General features: G+C 36.1%; 1 protein-coding gene across 8 annotated transcripts in view; it reads left to right on the top strand.

Annotated features, from left to right (window-relative positions):
- The window catches only part of myh14 (myosin, heavy chain 14, non-muscle), a 59,815-nt gene that overhangs the window by 15,867 nt on the left and 18,763 nt on the right, over positions 1–25,185 (top strand). For 4 of the 8 annotated variants that reach the window (XM_048152049.1, XM_048152047.1, XM_048152046.1 and 1 more), the window contains exons 3-29: positions 660–866; positions 3,182–3,338; positions 5,622–5,649; positions 6,008–6,125; positions 7,602–7,649; positions 7,920–7,931; positions 9,247–9,339; positions 9,439–9,502; positions 9,707–9,805; positions 9,911–10,054; positions 10,180–10,394; positions 12,861–13,013; positions 13,203–13,376; positions 13,486–13,659; positions 13,756–13,870; positions 14,737–14,808; positions 15,322–15,527; positions 17,861–17,982; positions 18,369–18,438; positions 18,643–18,803; positions 18,892–19,000; positions 20,952–21,083; positions 21,193–21,399; positions 21,482–21,619; positions 22,041–22,164; positions 22,678–22,849; positions 22,947–23,159. In XM_048152049.1, the coding sequence (XP_048008006.1) occupies positions 660–866; positions 3,182–3,338; positions 5,622–5,649; positions 6,008–6,125; positions 7,602–7,649; positions 7,920–7,931; positions 9,247–9,339; positions 9,439–9,502; positions 9,707–9,805; positions 9,911–10,054; positions 10,180–10,394; positions 12,861–13,013; positions 13,203–13,376; positions 13,486–13,659; positions 13,756–13,870; positions 14,737–14,808; positions 15,322–15,527; positions 17,861–17,982; positions 18,369–18,438; positions 18,643–18,803; positions 18,892–19,000; positions 20,952–21,083; positions 21,193–21,399; positions 21,482–21,619; positions 22,041–22,164; positions 22,678–22,849; positions 22,947–23,159 (3,527 nt within the window). The remainder of the gene's footprint in view (positions 1–659; positions 867–3,181; positions 3,339–5,621; positions 5,650–6,007; positions 6,126–7,601; positions 7,650–7,919; positions 7,932–9,246; positions 9,340–9,438; positions 9,503–9,706; positions 9,806–9,910; positions 10,055–10,179; positions 10,395–12,860; positions 13,014–13,202; positions 13,377–13,485; positions 13,660–13,755; positions 13,871–14,736; positions 14,809–15,321; positions 15,528–17,860; positions 17,983–18,368; positions 18,439–18,642; positions 18,804–18,891; positions 19,001–20,951; positions 21,084–21,192; positions 21,400–21,481; positions 21,620–22,040; positions 22,165–22,677; positions 22,850–22,946; positions 23,160–25,185) is intronic. The other 4 variants (XM_048152052.1, XM_048152051.1, XM_048152050.1 and 1 more) reach the window with 3 other exon arrangements.

The following is a 25,185-nucleotide window of genomic DNA, read 5'->3' as shown; positions in this document are numbered from 1 at the left end:
TGGGCCAAGTTTAAACCAGTAACAAGGCATCACAGCTGGCAAAGGGGCATATCTGACTTTGACATGTATATATTGCCATTATCATGTAATAAAAATGAAAATTATTATTGGTGGTCTTCAATGATAATGTCAAGTTACTGTAATGTATTTGCACCAAAAAATGATAAGGATTTATGCTGATATCGTCCAAAACCACACTTTGCCAGGGGTGTTTCCAAACTTTTGGAGGGCAGTGTATATGTTTTGGCATCCATTTAGCTTTTTATTTTTGACAATTTTGATTGCACATTTTAAATCCAGTATTTAATAGCCTACTCTAATGTATGTAAAATATAGGTATTATATTTACATTGAAATTATAATTGTAAATATACATCAACAGTATTTCTTGTACTCTATTTTATGCTGTATTGAATTTTTCACTAATTTGCTTTTATTTATTGTTTTACGTCACAGTACTGACACATAAATGTGCTTAATTGTGAGCCAACATCGGACATTTGACTTTACTGTGATTATGACTTTAATAAAGGACTGTGACACATCGGCTACAAATGTGGAGTTGGTAGCACATGTTCCATGAAAGACATTTTATAAAGGGCACATTCATTTAATCTCTCATCATCCTTTATTTTTCTGCCTGTGTTTCCTTTTGTCAGTCTGCAAGTGTGCGCGAGGAGCGGGGCGACGAGGTGGATGTGGAGCTTACTGACAGTGGGAAGAAAATGACGCTTTCGAGGGAGGAGCTCCAGCGGATGAACCCACCCCGATTCAGTAAAGTTGAAGACATGGCCGATCTCACATGCCTCAATGAGGCCTCTGTCTTACACAATCTACGAGAGAGATACTATTCAGGACTCATATATGTGAGTGTTTTCCTTTTAGCTTGAGTTGTTCCCCACATGTTTTTAGTGATCATTAAGTCCTGACACATGCCCACGACTGTGCCCTGCCATCACATGAGTGTGTGTGGGCATGTGTGTATGGGTTTTCTCTGAGTAAGCGAGAAGGATAGTGTTACATGCACAGATACACACGCGTGTGTTTGTTCATCAAAGGCTCACGGTTTGAATTTCTGCTCAGGTTTCATGCAGAACGCAGCCAAGAAAGTACAAACACACATGAACAGACACACTTATACAAACACAAGATCAAGGGCCCTTATTCATAACGCATCTGTCAACACAGTTACTTGAGACCAATGTTTACTTCGTCTGACTTGGTTCAGTGATCAAATTTAAATTCTAATCCATTTCACAGCTTATTCTGACCAAAGAACCACCAGCTTAGACAGAAACAGACCATCTGACAACACGTAAAGTGACTGACCAGTTTGCTTTGTTTTTATGCACTCTCTACTGTCCTCTATGAATAAAGGCACAAAAGGCCCATAAATATAACTTAAAAAAATATGCTCAATATGTGCATAAATTCTGAAAATTTCCATTAAAAATAATGCGCTAAGATGAGCAAGGTAAGTTTCCACTGGTTGTTTTTTTGTTAAATGTTACTTGTTTAAATTAATATGTAAAATGTAATTATATATATATGAATATTTAGTTAAATTTTTTCACTTTAACATCAACTAAAATTAGATGCAGGGTAAAATTCACTAAAATTAATATGGTACATTTTTTTTTTTTTTTAAATATTATTATTAATGTTATATATAAAGTAACATAACACGGAAAACAAAATGGAATATACAGTTTTCCACCAAATTAAACACTCAGTGGTTTAACATTTGAAAATGAGGGGAAAAAATGAGGAAAAGACACACATTAGTTTTGTTATTTATTTTTACAGTGAAGTAGCCTTATAGTTATAGTCTTATAGTTATTTTGTTTAATATTTTTATAATAATAATAATAAAACGTCTCTAAAAATTTTTGCTCAAATTGTGCAGTCCTACAAACAAGCACAGCAAACCTAAAGCTCTTTAAAAAAATGTTGCACTAATCTTGCAAACTTTGGAAAATTCAGTGATTAGTTCTTCCTTAAAGGGGACCTATTATGCAAAATTCACTTTTATAAGGTGTTTGAACACAAATGTGTGTCCACAGTGTGTGTAAAAAAAAAAAAAAACAGCCTATAATGTTAAAAATCCACCTACTCCTTGTTTTATAATCCCCATAAATCATAAACAGTCTCTCCAAACAAGTGATTTCCCCTACTCTTAGGTAAGAGTAGGGAAGCCTTGCCTATGACTGGAGATGATCTGCCCTATTAGCATAAACATCGCCCGTGGCAGTCCGCCATTTCTGTTTACTCGGAGATATACCATATCTGCGCCCCCCAAAAAAAACATTACATAAGTTCTGTTCTTGGATGTGCTAATGAACATAAGAGTCTCCATAGACTCCCTGCATCTGAGCCACTGAGGACGGCGTGGTTGAACTGCTTCACAAATGAGGGTCAGTTCAATGCTGGATTTGCAAAAAAGATTAACATGACAGTGCAATGCTAGTCGATGAGTTGAATCAAACCTAACTCTACAACAACTACATCAATTTATCCACTAACCATTCAGAAACGTCCAGATGCATTCAAAAAGTTCTCCGAGTCCGGTTCAAACATGTAAGCTGAACAGTGAACACCATTACTGACAGTTTCTGACATTTTGTCTGCGTGAGATTCTCCAGTTTTGTTGTCTTTGAGTATCTGAAGCACTCGCTGTTAAAGCTCCGCCCTCTTCTGAAAAGGGGGCCGGGAGCAGCAGCTCATTTGCATTTAAAGGGGCACACAAAAACTGTTTTTGCTCACACCCAAATAGGGGCAAATTTGACAAGCTATAATAAATTATCCGTGGGGTATTTTGAGCTGAAACTTCACAGACACATTCTGTGGACACCAGAGACTTATATTACAGTACATCTTGTGAAAAGTGGCATAATAGGTTCCCTTTAAAATCGCTTATTGTTCTTTGTTTCAAAATGTGCTTAGGACTGATAAAAACCTGAGCACTCTGACTTCAGGATGCTGGGTAAAGGCAGCCAATCAGATTTAAGCTTCTGATTTTTGCAAGTGGCTGGCTGTTAATTTTGTGTGCAGGGTCTATCAGGCAGTCAGTGAAGAGACTGTGGGCGGTCTGAGGGCGTTCTGTCTCTGCCAAGAACAGTTTCTACATATACAAAACATGATTATCACTAACTGTCTGAATTATTGTGCTTGTGTCCCACAGACATACTCCGGCCTGTTTTGTGTGGTGATCAACCCCTATAAGAACCTGCCCATCTATACAGAATCCATCATAGAGATGTATCGTGGGAAGAAACGGCATGAGATGCCTCCACATATCTACGCCATATCGGAGGCGGCCTACAGGAGCATGCTGCAAGGTACCATGGCAACCAGCTAACCTGCTGTAGGCTGCTTCAGTTTATGTGAATTTATTCATACACCTCTGCGTCAAAATATTTATAAAGAAGGAGCCAGTTTCATGTTGCTACAGGAAGTTTCAGATCTTTCACACACTTAGTAACAGTGTGAAACCCCAGGCAGGACTGAGACACTGAGATTTGGCATTTTCACCCTGTATCCTGCTCTTCAGGGTGTGTTTGTGGTTAATAAACCGGCTCAACCGGTGTGTGTGTGTGTGTGTTTTCTGGGAAAAAAAGCCATGCCGATTATGTCACTGGTCTTTACTCATTCCTAATGAATGACATAACGTTTATTTCGTTTATTTCAAAAGATTTACTGTTCTGATCTTTTCAGTCTGAATTAAACACTTTAATTGAGACAGAAAACTTGCAGCAAATTAGGCAGTAAATACAACCGGAAGACAATTTATAAACATTACGTATTTAATTAATAGGTTAACGCAGTGGCTCCCAAACTGGGGGATGCGGCAATATTGTACAGTCAGCAGATTGTTATGCAAAAGTAACCTCGCAGAAGTAGAAATATAAATCAATGATGTATGCTTCTGCACTAAGCATGGACAAGTTTGTGAAAGGACTACCAGTGCCAGGGAAACTTAAACCAGGCGATGAATCTACTTCAAACATCAAAACTACCAAAATGTGTCTACACCAGATGTAAGCGCCGCGCCGCGGCAAAAGCAAATAGAACCCATGATAAATATTTATAAATATAAACTTATAAATATTTTTCTCTACAAAAGCGGGGTCAGGCAGAAAAAGTTTGGGAGGGCTCTATGATGAACAGTTTTGATGCTGTGCAGTGTTATTTTAGTATTATTTATATACTATTATAGTAGTTATTAATATTTTATGTGCTTTTGTAATTTTATTTTTGTTTTTTCTTTAATATTACTGTTTAGCTTTATATTTTTGTTTCAGTTTTAGTAACTGTAGTACTTTAGTACAACAAACATATTTACTTCAATTAGTTGCAAAGCAACATTTTTAATACATTGCATTTAAGTTTTTTATTTTATTTTATTATTTTATTTTATGGTAACACTTGACTACAATAAGGTTCATTAGTTAAACATTAGTTAATGTATTAACTAACATGAACTAACCATGAGCAATACATTTGATACTGTATTACAGTTGTTCATTGTTTGCTCATGTTAGTTCACAGTGCATTAACTGTTAACAAGATTTTAATAATGTATTAGTAAATGTTGAAATTAACATTAACAAATATGAATAAATGCTGTATAAGTGCAGTTCATTATTAGTTCTTGTTAACTAATATAGTTAACTAATGTTAACTAATGAACCTTATTGTAAAGTGTTACCTATTTTATTTTATTTTATTTTATTTTATTTTATTTTATTTTATTTTATTTTATTTTATTTTATTTTATTTTATTTTATTTTATTTTATTTGTCCCACTTTATATTAAGTGGCCTTAACTGCTATGTACTTACATCAAAAAATAAGTACAATGTACTTATTGGGTTCATATTGAATTGCAAAACACTTTTGCTGCTATTGAGGTGGGATACGGGTAAGGTTAGGAAAGCTTTGGTGGTATGGGTAGGTTTAAGGGTAGGGGTAAGGTGTAAGGGATGGGTCAACAGTGTAATTATAAATATAATTACATAAATTACAGATGTAATTGCATGCAGGTGTTTTTAAAATATAAGTACAATGTAAAAACATGTATGTACACAATAAGTGCATTGTATCAAATGATTAATTTAAAAGTAAGTACGTTATAGTTAAGGCCACTTAATATAAAGTATTATTTTATTTTATTTTATTTTATTTTATTTTATTTTATTTTATTTTATTTTATTTTATTTTATTTTATTTTATTTTATTTACCAAAAGTATTTTTTAATAGTTTTAGTTGACAATAACAGCACTAAAATCTGTGTTGGTTTGTCACTGTCCAGTGTAAAATCTGGGTTTTGGAGCAAAACCGGTTCAGAATCACCAATCTAGATGCTCTCAATATTGAGATAATTTTATAATTGTGTCATTTAGAGTTACATTCAGTGTCTTTAGGTGTCACCCCCTACTTTGAGTCATAATAATTAAATTATTATTCTCTAAGCATGCTTATTACATAAGTTTTCTCTGAAATAACAAATGTTTAATTTTCACAAATTTCACATAATTCAAGTTCATATTTAAATCAAGAGCAATTACTGTGAATGTTCATTTTAATGACCTTATTCATGTGTCTTGTTTTCCGCCCACAGACAGAGAAGATCAGGCCATCCTGTGCACGTGAGTTTCCACTGGCCGTGGCTGCTGTACACTTGAGTTTGACTACATATTTGCTGAATTACATTGCGAACATTTAATTGAGCATTTAATGTGGAGAGATGTAAGACTGTGCCTCAGGTATTTGACTTGATTCTCTTAGTAGAAAAAGCAGAGGCCTACAGGCCACAAAAAGACAAGATCTACCCTCTTTAGTCCTTAAGGCCTTTTACTGGCAAATTGTGTTCCAAATTTGTTTCAACCTATGTCATTTAAGTCACCTGCTGCCAGTATTTGTTTGAATAACTCTGAAAATAGTCTGAACCTATTTTACAGCAGAAGGTGGTTTATTTGTTCTGTTTATGTATGTGTGTGTGTTCAGAGGGGAATCTGGTGCAGGAAAGACAGAGAACACAAAAAAAGTGATTCAGTATCTGGCACATGTGGCGTCCTCACACAAGTCTGGCACTCTGGGACGGCCCAAAGACAGCGCCCTACAGGTGAGGACGGGGGACTGTAGGAAGACTTGAAAAATTCTGTTTTTCTAAAACAAGTCAGCACATGCTTACCCTTCTATTTTATTTATTTATTCATTTATTTTTGCTGCTATCTCTAGTTCTGTTATGGGGCTCAACAATAAGGATAAATAATACAAAATGAAATAATTACAATAATGATAATAATAAAAAAAAATCTGCGTATCTGGTTGGGGCAGTACTTCATGTTTGTACTTGCCTTGCCAATATTTTGCCAAAAAAGTCAGCACATCAAAGCTCCAAAAATAAGTGAAAATTGAATATAAGACTCACACGGGTTATGTTTCGAGCATGCAGGCTCTTCGTCAGACAAATGCTTTTTTTCTGCTTTTTATTAATATTTTTTTGGTAGAGCACCCATTGTTGAGCATATTTTTGCCAGCGATGTGCATGCTTTTGTCCTGATTTTGCTGAATATTTTCATGGGAACCATAACGAAAAATGTTTAAATTTTTTTTTAGCGATGTATTTATTTATTGTTTGATAGAAACTGCCAAAATTATATTGCTTTATTTGCTTTAGGGATACACAAATATGATTAAAATTCTGTCCAATAATGATAAGCTGATGATAATTTGTTATGCAGTAGCCGATAACCTACCAGTAAATGGTAAATATTAAAAATCTAAATAATAAAAAATAATATAAAAATATATATATATATATATATATATATATAATTTTACAGTACATTACAGTACAGTCCAAAAGTTTGGAACCACTAAGATTTTTAATGTTTTTAAAAGAAGTTTCGTCTGCTCACCAAAGCTACATTTATTTAATTAAAAATACAGTAAAAAACAGTAATATTGTGAAATATTGATTTCTGAAGGATCATGTGACACTGAAGACTGGAGTAATGATGCTGAAAATTCAGCTTTGCCATCACAGGAATAAATTACTTTGTGAAATATATTCAAATAGAAAACAGTTATTTTAAATTGTAATAATATTTCACAATATTACTGTTTTTTTACTGTATTTTTAATTAAATAAATGTAGCCTTGGTGAGCAGACCAAACTTCTTTTAAAAACATTAAAAATCTTAGTGGTTCCAAACTTTTGGACTGTTCTGTGTATATATATATATATATATATATATATATATATATATATATATATATATATATATATATATATATATATATATATATATATATATATAATATGATATAATATACACATATAATATATATATATGGGCCATCCTTATTGTTAACTCTTGAATTATTCAATTAATTAAAGCTGTAAATGTTGGTGTCTCTGTGTGATATATACATACAAACCCCAAAAAATCCTTTCATTTGCATCTTTTCTCTAATATTTCAATTTTCGCTCTTCTCGGTTGCTCTCCTCTCCCTGTCTCCTCTCTTTCCTGGGTCCTGCTGTTTCTTTCTGCTCTTCTTTTCTTTCCTCTTTGTCCTCTGCTCTGTGCTGAAGATGGATGGTACGCGCTCTCTGGGTCGTGGCAGTAGTGCTGTGAACAGGGTGAGTCGGGGCTTTTCTCTTCATGACTGGTACATCCGGCTGACAAGAAGGAGTTCAAACCGCAGTTCTAATTCACGTCCTGCCACTTTAACCTCATAATGTGTGATATCATATGTCTAATAATTAATGTGTTTGGATTTATTTGTTTGTTTGTTTGTTTTACCATGTTTTTATGTTTTTGCTCATCAATATGTTCTTTTTTTGTCCCCTGTATGTCCTGTGCACTCGTTCAACCACCCCATATCTCTCTTTTTTTGCGGACTCTAACAGACTATGCAGTATGTGAGTATGGTTGTGTTCTAATGCTTCCACTCTGGGCCTGTAGGGGGCGCTGTATACATATTAAAGCTTTGCTATGGTATTTTTTTGACCTATATAGACCATACTAGTCTATATGGTGGAGAGCGAAACCTCAGAGCTTAGCCTGTACATGGAATTTTTTTTTTTTTTTTCCCCGGCTTAAGGCTTTTGCTGAGCTGCAAAGTTATGAGTTTGCAATTTCAGCTCTGTGTGTGTGTGTGTGTGTGTGTGTGTATGTGTGTTTCTGAGCTTGCTTTAATTTGAGGACAAATTTCAAAGTTGAGGAAAAATGTAATGGAAATTGTTTCCAGACATAACCTTTTCTAATGTGGTTTATTTTTAATTAAAAAATATACAGCTTCTTTTAGGGTTTGCTTAGGACAATAATTCTCAGTTGTTTTTTTTTTTTTACAAAAATTTACATAATTTTTATTTATTCATTTATCAGATTCTAAATTTAAAAATAAAATATTTAGGTTACATTTACATTTTTTTTTTAAATTGAAAACTGCTATGAAAAATATTTTTCTATACTTAATAATAGTGCTGTCAAACAGTTAATTGTGATTAATCGCATACAAAATAAAAGTCTGTGTTTACATAATTTATTTGTGTGTACATATGTGTAAGGCTGACATGTGTACATATATAAATACACACACATGCATGTATATATTTAACAAAAATATATTTATATATATAATATTAATATTTTTATATAATATAAATTATATATATATATATATATATATATATTTCTTAAATATATACATTATGTGTGTATTAATATATATATATATATATTATAAATATATATAATATAATTGTATTAATAATATTATTACTAAATAATAAAAAATTTTTATTTATTTATTTATATAATTAAAACAAAATTTTTAATGACAGAAAATAGCTTTTAAAATATCTAAAAATAAAATAAAAAATAAAAATGCACACATTTCTTTTTGTGTGTGTGTGTGTGTGTAATAAACAGTGATTTTAGAAACTGACGTGAGACCTAGTTTGCCACTCATGATCCCTTACAATACATCAGCGCTCCTTTTTGCTTTAACCACTGAGTTAATGATTAGGTTATGATTAGTCTGTAGCAATCTGACAATAATAGAAGTCTGTGGTAAGTCTCAATTTAGTGAAGTGAATGCGTATGCTTTTGCGAAAGAGTGTTATGATTGTTTGGCTGCAATCATATGGTGATGCTGGGCTGATGCTGGGCTTTTAGCTGTAATGTTGGTAATATTCCTGCACTAACATGCTGTTCTTTCTGTCCTGTGTCTAGGGTGAGCTGGAGAGACAGTTACTGCAAGCGAACCCCATCCTTGAGGCCTTCGGCAATGCCAAAACGGTCAAAAACGACAACTCTTCCAGATTTGTAAGCCCTGAAACGGCACATCTAACCATCATCACATAGAGTTATATCCTGATCACGTGCTTTGATCTGGTCTGACGTGTATTTTTTATTTGTTTTAAGGGCAAATTCATCAGGATCAACTTTGATGTTGCTGGATATATTGTTGGTGCTAATATTGAGACCTGTATCCTTCATACATCCACTACAAATCACCTTTAATGGTTTTAAGTAATGCTAAAGTAATGGTAAAGCTCTAGCATCTTTGTTTGCAGATAATACTGAAAAGTGACATTCAGAAATTTGGCCCACTTTATCTACCTCATTCAATAAATGATATAACGTACAAAGTGTGTATTGGTGTATTTTTCATTAACCTGCATTGTATCAGATCTGCTGGAGAAGTCTCGAGCCATTAGGCAGGCTAAAGACGAGCGAACCTTCCATATCTTCTACCAGCTCCTCTCTGGAGCTTCTGAGGCCATGAGAAGTCAGTAGACCACACAAACACATACATGTACACAACACACTGCTTCACAATATACTCTTTTCATTCTCTCTAATGGAAAAACTATTACTGTGTTTATTTCTGTAGAGGAGCTTCTGCTGGGCAGCGCGGATCAATACCGCTTCCTCTGCGGGGGGTCACTTCCTGTTCCGGGTCAGAGTGATTCAGAAAACTTCACTCAGACAATGGATTCAGTGACCATCATGGGCTTCACCCCGGAAGAATCCACATGTAAGGGAGAAAAGGGTCTCAAATAGATCTAGAAGGAAACCTCCACAAGATTTCATAAAACATGTACTTGATCACTGAAAAAAAGAAGACTTTCCGTTCTGATCTCTCACTCTCTGTCTTTTCAGCTATGTTAAAGGTGATCTCTGCAGTGCTGCAGTTTGGGAATATCACGTTTCACAAAGAGAAGAACACAGATCAGGCCTCAATGCCGGACGACACAGCAGCGCAGAAGCTCTGCCACCTGCTGGGCATCAGTGTACTGGAGTTCAGTCGAGCCATTCTCACTCCCCGCATCAAAGTGGGCCGCGAGTATGTCCAGAAGGCCCAGACCAAGCAGCAGGTGTGTTCATGTAGTGCTTTGAAATACTACAGATGTACATTGCAGATTGACTTCATTTATATATTCACACGTTAAATATTTCAGCGTTTTTAATGCATGGTTAAACTTAGGTGTCAAAGCATCAAGCAATAAATCACAGCTTTTGTCTGAACCATCCGTGAACAGTGTCGCATATCAAAACATTTTGACAGGGCCGTAACCGCCCCCAATAATTAGAAATGGCCAAATTTTCCCCTTGAATATTTGAAATTCTTGTACTACTTTGCTGCATTTCATTATGTAGAGCTCTGTATGTTGTTAGGATAACAAAAGGTTTAAAAGTTTCATTTTTAGTCTGGTCTGCCTCAGCAGTCTAACAGCGCTCATCAATGTCAAAATGATTGAGACGGCCAATCAAATCAAAGTAGGTGGGGTTTACTGTTCACAGAAGCAGAGCGTGAATTCCAGTGCGAAGTGTCAGTTTAGCGTTGAAAGAGATGATAAGATGTAAATAGCAAAACATTTCATACATGCCAACTGTTAAACAACATCCTGTGATGCAAACTACTCTTAAATATGGCATATTCTAATTCAATATGGCATGTTTTCGACATGTAAAAGTGCATGTGTGCATATTTTAATGCAAATAATATTTGCAAATAGTTTAAAACGATTATTTCTCAACTAGAATTAGACCAAGAATTTCCTTCACTGTTCTATAGAATACCTCAGAGATGACGTGTTTTTGTAGGCCAACCCGGAAGTTAGCGGCGCACGGGTTCCCTCGATCAAAAGCCTATGCATTTTTCCCATAGACTTTTGGAAAATCGCAAAAAAATAAGCTCTGTGTTTAACAAAGGGTTATGACACTTACATTTTACAAGTTAAAACAACATTTATACATTTTGAAGCCTAAATAAAGTGGTCAGATATAAAAAGCTAACAGTAGGCTATAAACGAACTACAGCACACCATGGTCGCGGATCAACGTCGTCACCACCAAGCTTCCTCAAACTTTATTTAGAAAACAACTTTATTTAAAAACATGCTCGCTGATTATGAACTGTACGTGTGTATGAATACTTATCCACTTTTTCATGAGAAATGCTGTCCAAATGTCCTGTTTGTCATGATGATGTCTAAAGTCCCCGCCAAAGGAAGTAGTCCCTTTTAGCAACTTGTTAGCAACCGCCATTTTTAAGACACAATAAAGTTTAAAAAATCACAAGCGTTATAACTGGTGTGTTTTATGTCATAGATCAAAACATGAAAATATTTAGAGGCTTTGTTAACCACAGACCTTATTTCAGGCGATTTAACAAAAACCCATTCAAGAAACCCATAGACTTTACGGCGAGGGAACTGAAAGTACTAAAATGCTAACTCGCTTCCGGGTTTTGCTTACAAAAACACGTCATCTCTGAGGTACTCTATTTCTTTATGCTTTATATAAAAAAAAAAATTGGTCAAGACATTTCTGTGGCCTTGCATTTTGATAGTCACAGCTCCCCCTACAGTAAAATCCACATAATTGTATTTTAAAATAAACATGATATAAAAAGTACTCTTTACCTTTATTAATATGCATACAGATTTACTATGATGATTTATCAGATATTCAAAAAATAAAATTGTTTTCGCAATTCTCATCACAATGTACACTACTATTCAAAACTTTGGGATCAGTAAGATTTCCCTTAAAAAAAAAAAAAAAAAAAGTCTAAAAAAGAAATTAATGCTATTTCAGTAAAGGTGCATTAAAAAGATTTAAAAAATGACAGTAAAGACCTTTATAATGTTACAAAAGATTTCTATTTCTATTCATCAAAGAATACAGAAAAAAAGGTTTCCACAAAAAATATTAAGCAGCATAACTGTTTTCAACATTGATAATAATAATAATAAATGTTTTTTGAGCAGAAAATCAGCATATTAGAATGATTTCTGAAGGTTCATGTGACACTGAAGACTGGAGTAATGATGCTGAAAATTCAGCTTTGACATTACAGGAATATATTTTATTTTAATATATATGCAAGTTATATCAGTTTTTTTTTTAAATTGTAATATTTTCACAATATTACTGTTCTTAATTAATATTTAATCAAATAGCCTCGAGAGACTTTTTTCAAAAACATTAAAACCTTTTACTGAGCACAAATTTTTGAACGGTAGTGTAATTACAGTACCTGCTCCACATGTGAAACTTCTTTTTCACAATCCATTCAATTCCAGATGGACAAAGTCCCTACACTGTTTCTCTTTAAAAACCCTTTTCCACTCTGAAACACGCCACATTGCACAAGGAGAATGGGTTGTAAACAATATTTAATGCTCAGTTACTGTGTCCCGATTGGCTGTCATTTTGTCACTTAATGCAACATTTCATCAAGTGAGGACAAATAAAATGACTTGAATTTTGCTTCACTGATGTTGTTGGACAGAAACATGAATTTTTCTGTTTTCCGCTTTGGTGGACGTGTTCAGGCTGATTTTGCGATAGAGGCTTTGGCGAAGGCCACATATGAGCGTCTGTTCCGCTGGCTGGTGCACCGGATCAACAGAGCCCTGGACCGCAGACAGCGTCAGGGAGCCTCGTTCATCGGGATCCTGGACATTGCTGGATTTGAGATCTTCCAGGTGAGCCAGATCCGAGGGTTTTACAGGTGATGTATGCAGTTTCTGCAACACTAGTGGCACCTAGCAGAATTTCAAAAATCAAACAACCTTGCAGATACCCTTAGACTCTTTATGCCCTTTCGTGCGTTGAGCCTCCCCTAACTCAAACATCACAGATGAATATTAATCTCTATGTCTCTCTCTCAACAGCTGAACTCATTCGAGCAGTTATGTATCAACTACACTAATGAGAAACTGCAGCAGCTGTTTAATCACACCATGTTTGTACTGGAGCAAGAGGAGTATCAGCGAGAGGGCATCGAGTGGAACTTCATTGACTTCGGACTGGATCTTCAGCCCTGTATCGATCTCATTGAGAGACCGGTCAGTATGTGTGTGTAGATCCTAATTCCCATAACAGGAATCGGTTTGCTGTCATACAACCTGACTTGACATGCAGTGTCACTATGTTTTTGATTGGTTTGCTCCATAGGCTCATCCTCCTGGTGTGCTGGCATTGTTGGATGAGGAGTGTTGGTTCCCGAGGGCAACTGATCGCTCATTTGTGGACAAACTGTCAGCTGAGCAGGGTACACACTCAAAGTTCATGCGGCCACGGCAGCTTAAGGAAGAGGCCGACTTCTCCATTATACACTATGCTGGCAAGGTCAGAATTATTTTTACCACCTTAGGCTCTCCATTTCTCCTTTTTCAAGTTAAGATGAAGCCAAAATGGACCCTGTTTACTTTCTTACTCTGTCAGGTGGACTATAAGGCAGATGAGTGGCTGGTGAAGAACATGGATCCTTTGAACGATAATGTGGCATCTCTCCTGCATCAGTCATCTGACCCCTTCATCTCTGAGCTCTGGAGGGAGGGTGAGGGAAGCGTGTTTTTATGTGTGTGTGTGTGTGTGTGTGTGTGTGTGTGTGGTAAATCACTGTTACACTGGAGGCTTTTTGCACTGGTAGGTGCTTAATAGACACTATGCTGTAATTACAATAATTTCTCAAAATTTCAGGTTCAGAAGCAGTAAAACAAAAAATAAAAAATGAAATTAATTAATAAATTAGTAAATATAATAATATTAATTAATAAAAAATAATTATTAATGATATTAATATTCATATTAATTATCATTATTTTTAGATGCAGATAAAAAAAATATATATATATATATATATATATAATTGTATAATTGTATAATTGTATAATTGAAGGGATGATATATAATTGTTACTTATTAATAAATGTTTAAAGATGTAATATTTAGAAAGGAAAATAAACAAAATAATAATAATAATTTCCCAAAGGATCAGGTTCAGAAGCAGGAAAACAAAAGATAATAATAATAATAATAATAATAATAATAATAATAATAATAATTGTTTGTTGAAATAAATATAATAGCAAATAAATAGTATTAAAAGCAACAGCAAGAATAAATTTATCAATTGCTTGATACAATTAGAAACTGGTACAATCAATAAAAATGGTCAAACGGCTTAATTACAACCTCAGTGTTTCTAGTTTAATCAAACTGATGATATATAATTGTGTTATTTACTAATAAATGTTTAATAATGCAATTTTTTTTAATATGATTTACTAATATTTAACACTGTAATCTGCTATGGACTAACGCTTCTCTTCTCTTCTCTTCTCTTCTCTTCTCTTCTCTTCTCTTCTCTTCTCTTCTCTTCTCTTCTCTTCTCTTCTCTTCTCTTCTCTTCTCTTCTCTCAGATATTCAAACTCTTCCTCGTGTGTACTTTTTTGACTCTTATGCCACGCTGCAAACCAATGGCTCTGACAGCAGTAGGTTTCTCTGCCCTTCCATTTTTAACCTCTTCATCAATTCATCTAACTATGATTTGCCCTTCACTCTGTCTCTCATCTCTCTTTCATTGCATCAGATTGTGATGTGATTTGTGGGTTGCTGTTTTTTTTTTTTTTTTTTTTACTGTAGTTTAGTAGAATGTGTAGTTTGTTTTTCATGGGTTGCTGTAGAACTCATTCTAGTTTAGTTTGGTTTAACAGTAGATGGTTGTGATCTGCTTGCCTGTAGTTTAGTACTTCTTCATAAAGCATCTTTCTTAAAGTGCTTGTAATGTAGAAATGAACATAGAATTTCTTTCTGTTTGGAAAGTTTTAAATGTCTCAGAAGAAGAACACATTTGTATTAAGACTTCTGCCCGAAAAGAAAAAAAAAAAATGTTTTTGGTTGTATGGATTTACAGCAATAGCACTAATATAGAGCCACAGTGCTCTCTGAACATGCCATAAACATGTTCTTTTTAGATAATAACATCCCTGTTTTGTGCTTGTCAGTGGAGAGGATTGTGGGTCTGGACCAGGTGTCGTCCGGCGAGAACAGTGGACCGGTGAATTTTGGGGCCGCCGGGCTCAAGACGAAGAAGGGCATGTTTCGCACAGTGGGGCAGCTCTACAAAGAGTCCCTCACTAAACTGATGGCCACCCTCCGCAACACCAACCCCAACTTCCTGCGCTGCATCATCCCCAACCATGAGAAAAGGGTAAGAATAGAAAGAGAAACTGAAAAATTACCATAGTACTTCTCTTTTCTTAGCATCTCTCTCTCTTCTTAGTATATCTGCAAAGTGCCCCTATTATGCTATTTTAAAGTTTCCTAATTATCTTTCGGAGGTCTTCTATAATAGGTTTACATGCTTCCAAGCTCAAAAAACACTTTAATTTTCTCATAATATACATCGCAGCATCAGCTCTTTTCTCACAGTGTCTGAAACAATTAGATCAAGTATTCGGTCTTTCTGTGAGCCTGCTCTGCTCTGATTGGCCAGATGGCCCAGTCTGTTGTGATTGGTCTACTGCTTACAGTACATGTTGGAAACAAAACACTACCATATCTGAATTTCAGCTCTGGAGACTTCCTCAACGGTTATATATGCAATACGAACAGTAAAGATAGCAGCAGTTTTACTGTATCAATTCAAGCCTCATCCTTTGGAAGTGCATGCAAAGTGGATTTGTTTTTGACATGTCGACAACACAAACCATACAACCCTACATAGATTTGTGCAGGAAGTAAGATTTGTGTTAAATGTAATCTTTAGCAAATCTCAAAATATACACACACACATATTGATGTACAAACCCGATTCCAAAAAAGTTGGGACACTGTACAAATTGTGAATAAAAAAGAATGCAATAATTTACAAATCTCATAAACTTATATTTTATTCACAATAGAATATAGATAGCATATCAAATGTTAAAAGTGAGACATTTTGAAATGTCATGCCAAATATTGGCTCATTTTGGATTTCATAAGAGCTACACATTCCAAAAAAGTTGGGACAGGTAGCAATAAGAGGCCGGAAAAGTTAAATGTATGTATAAGGAACAGCTGGAGGAAAAATTTGCAACTTATTAGGTCAATTGGCAACATGATTGGGTATAAAAAGAGCCTCTCAGAGTGACAGTGTCTCTCAGAAGTCAAGATGGGCAGAGGATCACCAATTCCCCCTATGCTGCGGCGAAAAATTGTGGAGCAATATCAGAAAGGAGTTTCTCAGAGAAAAATTGCGAAGAGTTTGAAGTTATCATCATCTACAGTGCATAATATCATCCAAAGATTCAGTTAATCTGGAACAATCTCTGTGCGTAATGGTCAAGGCTGGAAAACCATACTGGGTGCCCGTGATCTTCGGGCCCTTAGACGGCACTGCATCACATACAGGAATGCTACTGTAATGGAAATCACAACATGGGCTCAGGAATACTTCCAGAAAACATTGTCGGTGAACACAATCCACCGTGCCATTCGCCGTTGCCGGCTAAAACTCTATAGGTCAAAAAAGAAGCCATATCTAAACATGATCCAGAAGCGCAGGCGTTTTCTCTGGGCCAAGGCTCATTTAAAATAGACTGTGGCAAAGTGGAAATCTGTTCTGTGGTCAGACGAATCAAAATTTGAAGTTCTTTTTGGAAAACTGGGACGCCATGTCATCCGGACTAAAGAGGACAAGGACAACCCAAGTTTTTATCAGAGCTCAGTTCAGAAGCCTGCATCTCTGATGGTATGGGGTTGCATGAGTGCGTCTGGCATGGGCAGCTTACACATCTGGAAAGGCACCATCAATGCTGAAAGGTATATCCAAGTTCTAGAATAACATATGCTCCCATCCAGATGTCATCTCTTTCAGGGAAGACCTTGCATTTTCCAACATGACAATGCCAGACCACATACTGCAACAATTACAACGTCATGGCTGCGTAGAAGAAGGATCCAGGTACTGAAATGGCCAGCCTGCAGTCCAGATCTTTCACCCATAGAAAATGTTTGCCGCATCATAAAGAGGAAGATGCGACAAAGAAGACCTAAGACAGTTGAGCCACTAGAAGCCTGTATTAGACAAGAATGGGACAACATTCCTATTCCTAAACTTGAGCAACTTGTCTCCTCAGTCCCCAGACGTTTGCAGACTGTTATAAAAAGAAGAGGGGATGCCACACAGTGGTAAACATGGCCTTGTCCCAACTTTTTTTTAGATGTGTTGATGCCATGAAACTTAAAATCAACTTATTTTTCCCTTAAAATTATACATTTTCCCAGTTTAAACATTTGATATGTCATCTATGTTGTATTCTGAATAAAATATTGAAATTTGAAACTTCCACATCATTGCATTCTGTTTTTATTCACAATTTGTACAGTGTCCCAACTTTTTTGGAATCGGGTTTGTATATATATATATTTATTTTTTTCTTTCTTTCTTTTCTTAATGTAGGTTGTGTTTTTTTTTTTTTATTGTAATATCATTCATGTATTTATTTATTTTTTTAATATTGGGACATCCCTAACTTTTTGTTCTTTAAATAATCACAGGCAGGGAAGTTGAGTCCTCATTTGGTTCTGGATCAGCTGAGGTGCAATGGGGTGCTGGAGGGGATCAGGATCTGCAGACAGGGCTTCCCGAACCGCGTCCCATTCCAGGAGTTCAGACAGAGGTGTGTGTGTCCTACTTAACCACATTTTAGGGGACAAATTTGTACCCTGTTGTGAGCTAAATCTGTTAAAACCTCCTTTTGATCCTCATTTCTAAAAAAAACCCAAAAGTTAATGAATTGTAAATTCATTGAATTGTAAAAATTGTAATTTTTTTTGTTAGGTTTAAGTCTAGGTTTATTATTTATAACTAGCTGCATATAACATATAAAATCAATAGAAGTCTATAGAAAGTTTGCATTTATTGAAGTAAATTGAGTTTTGTGTGTGTGTCTGTGGAAAAAATAATTGCTTACAGTAATACTTTTACACTTTCTGTGTAGGTTCCATAAATAAATGAGAATTCTTGTCTTGTCTTATTTATCTGTCTGTCTCTCTTTCTGTTCAGGTATGAGATCTTGACTCCAAATGCTATTCCTCGAACCTTTATGGATGGCAAACAGGCGTGTGAGCTCATGGTAAGTGATGTCACTCAAGAGTTCATAATATTGATTTGATAGGGGATATTATACACTAGAGTTTCGGATCAATAAATGTGAACAGCACAGATGCTTTAGGATCAATAACTAAGTGGGGAAGGTCAATAGTGTTTTAGTGTTTTATTCAGATCTCTGATTAGTATTCTACAGGTTGTTGATTGTGTATCATTACTTGATCTATAGATCAGTGCTTTGGAGTTGGACAAGAATCTTTTCCGGGTAGGACAGAGTAAGGTGTTCTTCCGGGCTGGAGTCCTGGGTCATCTGGAGGAAGAACGAGACTTGAAGATCACTGACACCATCATCCGCTTCCAAAGCGCAGCCCGTGGATATCTCGCCAGGAGGTAAATATCTGCGTGTGTATATGTGTGAGTCATCGGTTGGTGATGTGGAATATGGTGCATGTAAGTTTTAACTGACGTGTTCTTTCAGGGCATTCCATAAGAAGCAGCAGCAGCTCAGCGCCCTGCGTGTGATGCAGAGGAACTGTGCTGCATACCTGAAGCTCAGAAACTGGCAGTGGTGGAGACTCTTCACCAAGGTAACAGAAAACGTTACACAACATGTTATATAAAGTAAAAAATGAAGTAGCCCTAATAATGAATTTTAAAGGGATAGTTCACCCAAAAATGAAAATTCTTTCATCATTTACTCACCCTCGGGTTGCTCAAAATCTGTACAATTTTCTTTGTTCTGTTGAACACAAAGGAAGATATTTTGGAGAAAGTTTGTAACCAGGCCACTTTGGGGCACCATTGACTTCCATAGTAGGAAAAAAACTACTATGGAAGTCAATGGTGCCCCAAAACTGTTCAGTTCAACACATTCTTCAAAATATCTTCCTTTGTGTTCAACAGCACAAAGAAAATTTTACAGATTTTGAACAACTTTCAAGGGCTTATATGTAGAATATATGCAGAAACCCTTGTTATTAGCGACACCAGTGGCTGTTAAGTGAACTGCAGCCAGTAACTTATTGCACACATAACGTACAAGAGACTGAACGTGATTCAGTGCTCCGATACTCACGTTCTTCGCTTAAAGTTAAAGTAAAAAAAAGTAAAAAGAAGTTGGAAAAACCTTTGCAGCAATATACTGTTAACGAACATCCAGGCATGTCCACGCTGCTGAGAGCGATGTTTGGTGAATATGTAAATATGTGCTGTCCACTTTCCTTTCAATAACAAAATAAACACACAACAAAAATGACAGCGGTGAGAAAACAGCAGTTAAGAAAGCATCTGATTATAGCGATGTGGATACGTTTGACACAGTTCTGCACCGACATCTTGACGACAGATGGGGTAATTAAAATGACACTGTTATGATAGTTTGATTATGAAGTATACTGTAGATGTGACTATGTGAGACTATAGCTTGAATATATCCTTTTTCTTTGCATAATAATACATTGACATTACAGTACAGACTAACTCTTTTGGTATTATCCTGAACATTGTATAAGCATTCATTTCATGTGTCACTGAACAGAAGAGAGGCTCTCGAGGGCGTGCAAACATCACATGGAAAATCCTTTTGATTTTCCAGGCAAAAACGTCCTTAGTTCCTTCACATAAAAATCAGTCTACAGGCTTTCATTGACAACCTAGGCTGTCGGGGAAGGTCTCTTTTTCAAGTTTTGTACAAGCTGTTTACACATTTGCCATAAAAAAGCGATTAATACATGAAAATTCTTAAATATAGCCCCTTTAAGGTAATGATTTTATTTAAAATGTAGCTAAAGTTAACATGCAAACACAAAGAGTATAGAATCTTACTACATACTCAGAATTACACGTTCAAAAGTTTGGAGTGGATACGATTTTTAAAAATGTTTTAGAAAGAAGTCTCTAATGCTCACCAAGACTGCATTTATTTGATCAAAGCAGTAATATTATGAAATTTTTAACATCATTACCTCAGTCTTCAGTGTCACATGATCCTTCAGAAATCTTTCATTATATGCTGATATTATCTATGTTGAAAACAATTGTGTTGCTTAATATTTTTGTGGAAAACAAGTTACATTTTTTTTTTATTCAGGATTTATTTGAATTTTTTTTTTGTAACAATTTAATTAAAAAAATTACTTCCACGGTTGATAGATTTAATGCGTCCTTGTTGAATAATAAAATATTCATTAAAAAATTGTACTGATCTCAGACTTTTGAATCGTAGTATATTTTAGCATTAACCTAAATAATATGCTTCATGTAATAACATATAATTATCAAGTTACAATTTATCAAGATAATTTGTATTAAGTCACAAATGTTAAATATTTTTTTAAATATTAATGTTTAATATTACTTTAAAATATTACTATTATTTTTATGTAAATTATATTATTATTAGAAAATTTATATTTAAAATAGCACATTAAGGTAACAATTGCAGGTTGCCACTTTTTACAGTACAATAGAAGCATGAAAGTCGGGATGCTGCATGTCTTTTGGGTTAATTTGCTTTGTGACCTTTGACCTCTCCTCCAGGTGAAGCCCTTGCTGCAGGTGACCCGTCAAGATGAAGAGATTCAAGCTCGGGAAGCACAGCTTCAGAAAGCCAAAGACAAGCTGAGTAAACTAGAGCTTGACTTCTCTGAACTGGACAAAAAAAACCAACAGGTGACTTTATTTCTTTGTTCCACTCATTTTTTGTTGTGCATGTTGGTAAACCAAAAGAAGAAAATAGATTTGTTTGATTCCCACATTCATCTGGATGTTCTCTTGACAGCTGATGGAGGAGAAGTCAGTGCTGACGGACCAGCTGCAGGCGGAGGCGGAGTTATTCGCAGAGGCGGAGGAAATGAGAGCACGGCTGGCCAGTCGCAAACAGGAGCTTGAAGATGTTTTGGGAGAGCTCGAGAGCCGATTGGAGGAAGAAGAGGAGAGGACCGTTCAGCTGACCAATGAGAAGAAGAGAATACAGCAACATGTGCAGGTGAGGAGGGTTGATGTTTTTGTAAATGTCTGATGTCCACTATTGAATATCTTCTGTTAACATCATTGTTTCTTTCTCTAAGGATTTGGAAGAACAGCTAGAGGAGGAAGAGGGGACACGTCAGCGCCTCCAGCTGGAGAAAGTCACCCTGGAAAGCAAAGTGAAGAGTCTGGAGGCCGAGACTTTGACTGTGGGAGAGCAAAGAGACAGATTAAGCAAGGTAATTGAAGTCGACAATAGTCTTTACTTCCCTATTGTGACGTATATCCGAATGAAACGGCTTCTCAAGCAAGAAAAAATGTAGGGCGGGACTTGATTTTGCCCATTGGGAATTGATTGGATGGTTGTGGTTTGCTATTGCTGTGATGTCATGTGAGTGACAGGTTGTCCCGCCCTCTCGTCATCAGAAAAGAGAAGAGCTGTTCCTGCAAGAAGGAGGGGGAGTTATTCTACATAAAAATTACGAGGCACATGAGTTAAAAAGAAAAGAAAAAAACGTGCATGGATAAATCATTTATAATAAATAGTGCGGTATTTCTTAAATTCTTAAGATAATCACAATATATGATTCACAATATATGAATAAATGCAGCTACAATATTACAGTTGTTCATGAATCTTTCTGTCTTTCTCTTTCTCAGGAGAAGAAACAGCTGGAAGAGAGACTGAATGAAGTGGCGGATCAACTAACAGAGGAAGAGGAGAAGGTGAAGAGTCTTAACAAGCTGAAAAACAAACAGGAAGCTGTCATCGCTGATTTAGAAGGTAACAGTCCTTGCATTAATTATACATTGAAAAATATCATTGTTGATGATTCATTGGATCTGTTGAATTTGGGCTTTTTGTCAGATTTCAAGAATACATTCATTAAATTTTGCAGAACCACAATCGTGACATTCTTTTTTTACATTACCGTTTTGGGTCAGTACGATTAATACTTTTATTTAGCAATGATGCATTAAATTGATCAAAAGTGACAGTAAAGACTTTTACATTGTTACAAATAAATTACATTTCAAATAAATGCAAATAAAACTTTTTTGTATTCATCAAAGAATCATGGTTTCCACAAAAATATTTAGCAGCACAATAGTTTTCAACATTGATAATAATATGAAATATTTCTTGAGCAGCAAATCAGCATATTAGAATGATTTCTGAAGGATCATGTGACACTGAAGACTGGAGTAATGATGCTAAAAATTCAGCTTTGCCTCACTGTAATAAATCACATTTTAAGTATATTAAAACAGAAAACTGTCTCGTTCTCTCCTTTAGAGCGCCTGAAGAGGGAAGAGCAGGGTCGTCTGGAACAGGAGAAGTGGAAGAGACGGATGGAAGGAGAAGCAGTGGAGGCTCAAGAGCAGCTGTCTGACATGAGCTTACTCGTCACAGAGTTGAGAGGCAGCCTGAGCCAAAGAGAGAAAGAGATCACCACACTACAGACACGGTACATGCACAAACACAAATCTAACTTATAGTGAATCTGGTGCAGCCACTAATACTTCTTCAGTAATGACATTTTCTGCACTCTCTCTCTCTCTCAGGCTGGAAGAAGAGGGGGCACGTCGTACAGAAGCTCAGAGAGCCCTCAGAGAGGCTATGTCTCAGGTCTCAGAGCTCAAAGAGGAGGTGGATAATGAACGAGGGATGAGGGAGAGAGCCGAAAAACAGAGGAGAGATCTAGGGGAGGAGTTAGAGGCTTTGAGAACTGAACTAGAAGATACACTGGACACTACAGCTGCTCAGCAAGAGCTCAGGTGTGTGTGTGTGTGTGTGTGTGTGGTTCAGGTATACCCTACATTATGGAGACAAAATGTCCCCACAAAGATGGCAGTATGGCAAAATCCTTGACTTTGTGGGGATTTTTTTTTTGTCCCCATGAGGAAACAAGAATATAAGTCATGTTTTTTTTTATTTATTTATTTATTTATTTTTTGATGGGTAGGTTTATAGATAGGGGATAGAATATACAGTGTAAATTATAAAAATCATTATGTCTAGTCCCCATAAAACACGGAAACCCAACACTTAAATACACTTTAGGATACTTTAGGTTACTTTTAAAAAGAGTATAATATAAGGAAATAATATTGTATACATTAAAAGTATATACAGTGGGTACGGAAAGTATTCAGACCCCCTTAAATTTTTCACTCCTTGTTATATTGCAGCCATTTGCTTAAATCATTTAAGTTCATTTTTTTCCTCATTAATGTACACACAGCACCCCATATTGACAGAAAAACACAGAATTGTTGACATTTTTTGCAGATTTATTAAAAAAGAAAAACTGAAATATCACATGGTCCTAAGTATTCAGACCCTTTGCTCAGTATTTAGTAGAAGCACCCTTTTGATCTAATACAGCCATGAGTCTTTTTGGGAAAGATGCAACAAGTTTTTCACACCTGGATTTGGGGATCCTCTGCCATTCCTCCTTGCAGATCCTCTCCAGTTCTGTCAGGTTGGATGGTAAACGTTGGTGGACAGCCATTTTTAGGTCTTTCCAGAGATGCTCAATTGGGTTTAAGTCAGGGCTCTGGTTGGGCCATTCAAGAACAGTCACAGAGTTGTTGTGAAGCCACTCCTTCGTTATTTTAGCTGTGTGCTTAGGGTCATTGTCTTGTTGGAAGGTAAACCTTCGGCCAAGTCTGAGGTCCTGAGCACTCTGGAGAAGGTTTTCGTCCAGGATATCCCTGTACTCGGCCGCATTCATCTTTCCCTCGATTGCAACCAGTCGTCCTGTCCCTGCAGCTGAAAAACACCCTCACAGCATGATGCTGCCACCACCATGCTTTACTGTTGGGACTGTATTAGACAGGTGATGAGCAGTGCCCGGTTTTCTCCACACATACCGCTTAGAATTAAGGCCAAAAAGTTCTATCTTGGTCTCATCAGACCAGAGAATCTTATTTCTCACCATCTTGGAGTCCTTCAGGTGTTTTTTTAGCAAACTCCATGCGGGCTTTCATGCGTCTTGCACTGAGGAGAGGCTTCCGTTCGGGCTGCTCTGCCATAAAGCCCCGACTGGTGGAGGGCTGCAGTGATGGTTGACTTTCTACAACTTTCTCCCATCTCCCGACTGCATCTCTGGAGCTCAGCCACAGTGACCTTTGGGTTCTTCTTTACCTCTCTCACCAAGGCTCTTCTCCCCCGATAGCTCAGTTTGGCCAGACGATCAGCTCTAGGAACGTCTTCCATTTAAGGATTATGGAGGCCACTGTGCTCTTAGGAACCTTAAGTGCAGCAGAATTTTTTTGTAACCTTGGCCAGATCTGTGTCTTGCCACAATTCTGTCTCGGAGCTCTTCAGGCAGTTCCTTTGACCTCATGATTCTCATTTGCTCTGACATGCACTGTGAGCTGTAAGGTCTTATATAGACAGGTGTGTGGCTTTCCACAGTATAATCAAACACAGCTGGACTCAAATGAAGGTGTAGAACCATCTCAAGGATGATCAGAAGAAATGGACAGCACCTGAGTTAAATATATGAGTGTCACAGCAAAGGGTCTGAATACTTAGGACCATGTGATATTTCAGTTTTTCTTTTTTAATAAATCTGCAAAAATGTCAACAATTCTGTGTTTTTCTGTCAATATGGGGTGCTGTGTGTACATTAATGAGGAAAAAAATGAACTTAAATGATTTTAGCAAATGGCTGCAATATAACAAAGAGTGAAAAAATTAAGGGGGTCTGAATACTTTCCGTACCCACTGTACTTAAGTGTGAACTGAATGTAATGTTTTTTGGGCACTTAACTGAATGTTAATTACAATTAAAAG

This window comes from Megalobrama amblycephala, linkage group LG13 (assembly GCF_018812025.1).
Source record: "Megalobrama amblycephala isolate DHTTF-2021 linkage group LG13, ASM1881202v1, whole genome shotgun sequence".
NCBI lineage: Eukaryota > Metazoa > Chordata > Actinopteri > Cypriniformes > Xenocyprididae > Megalobrama > Megalobrama amblycephala.
This window is presented reverse-complemented; position numbering and strand designations above follow the sequence as displayed.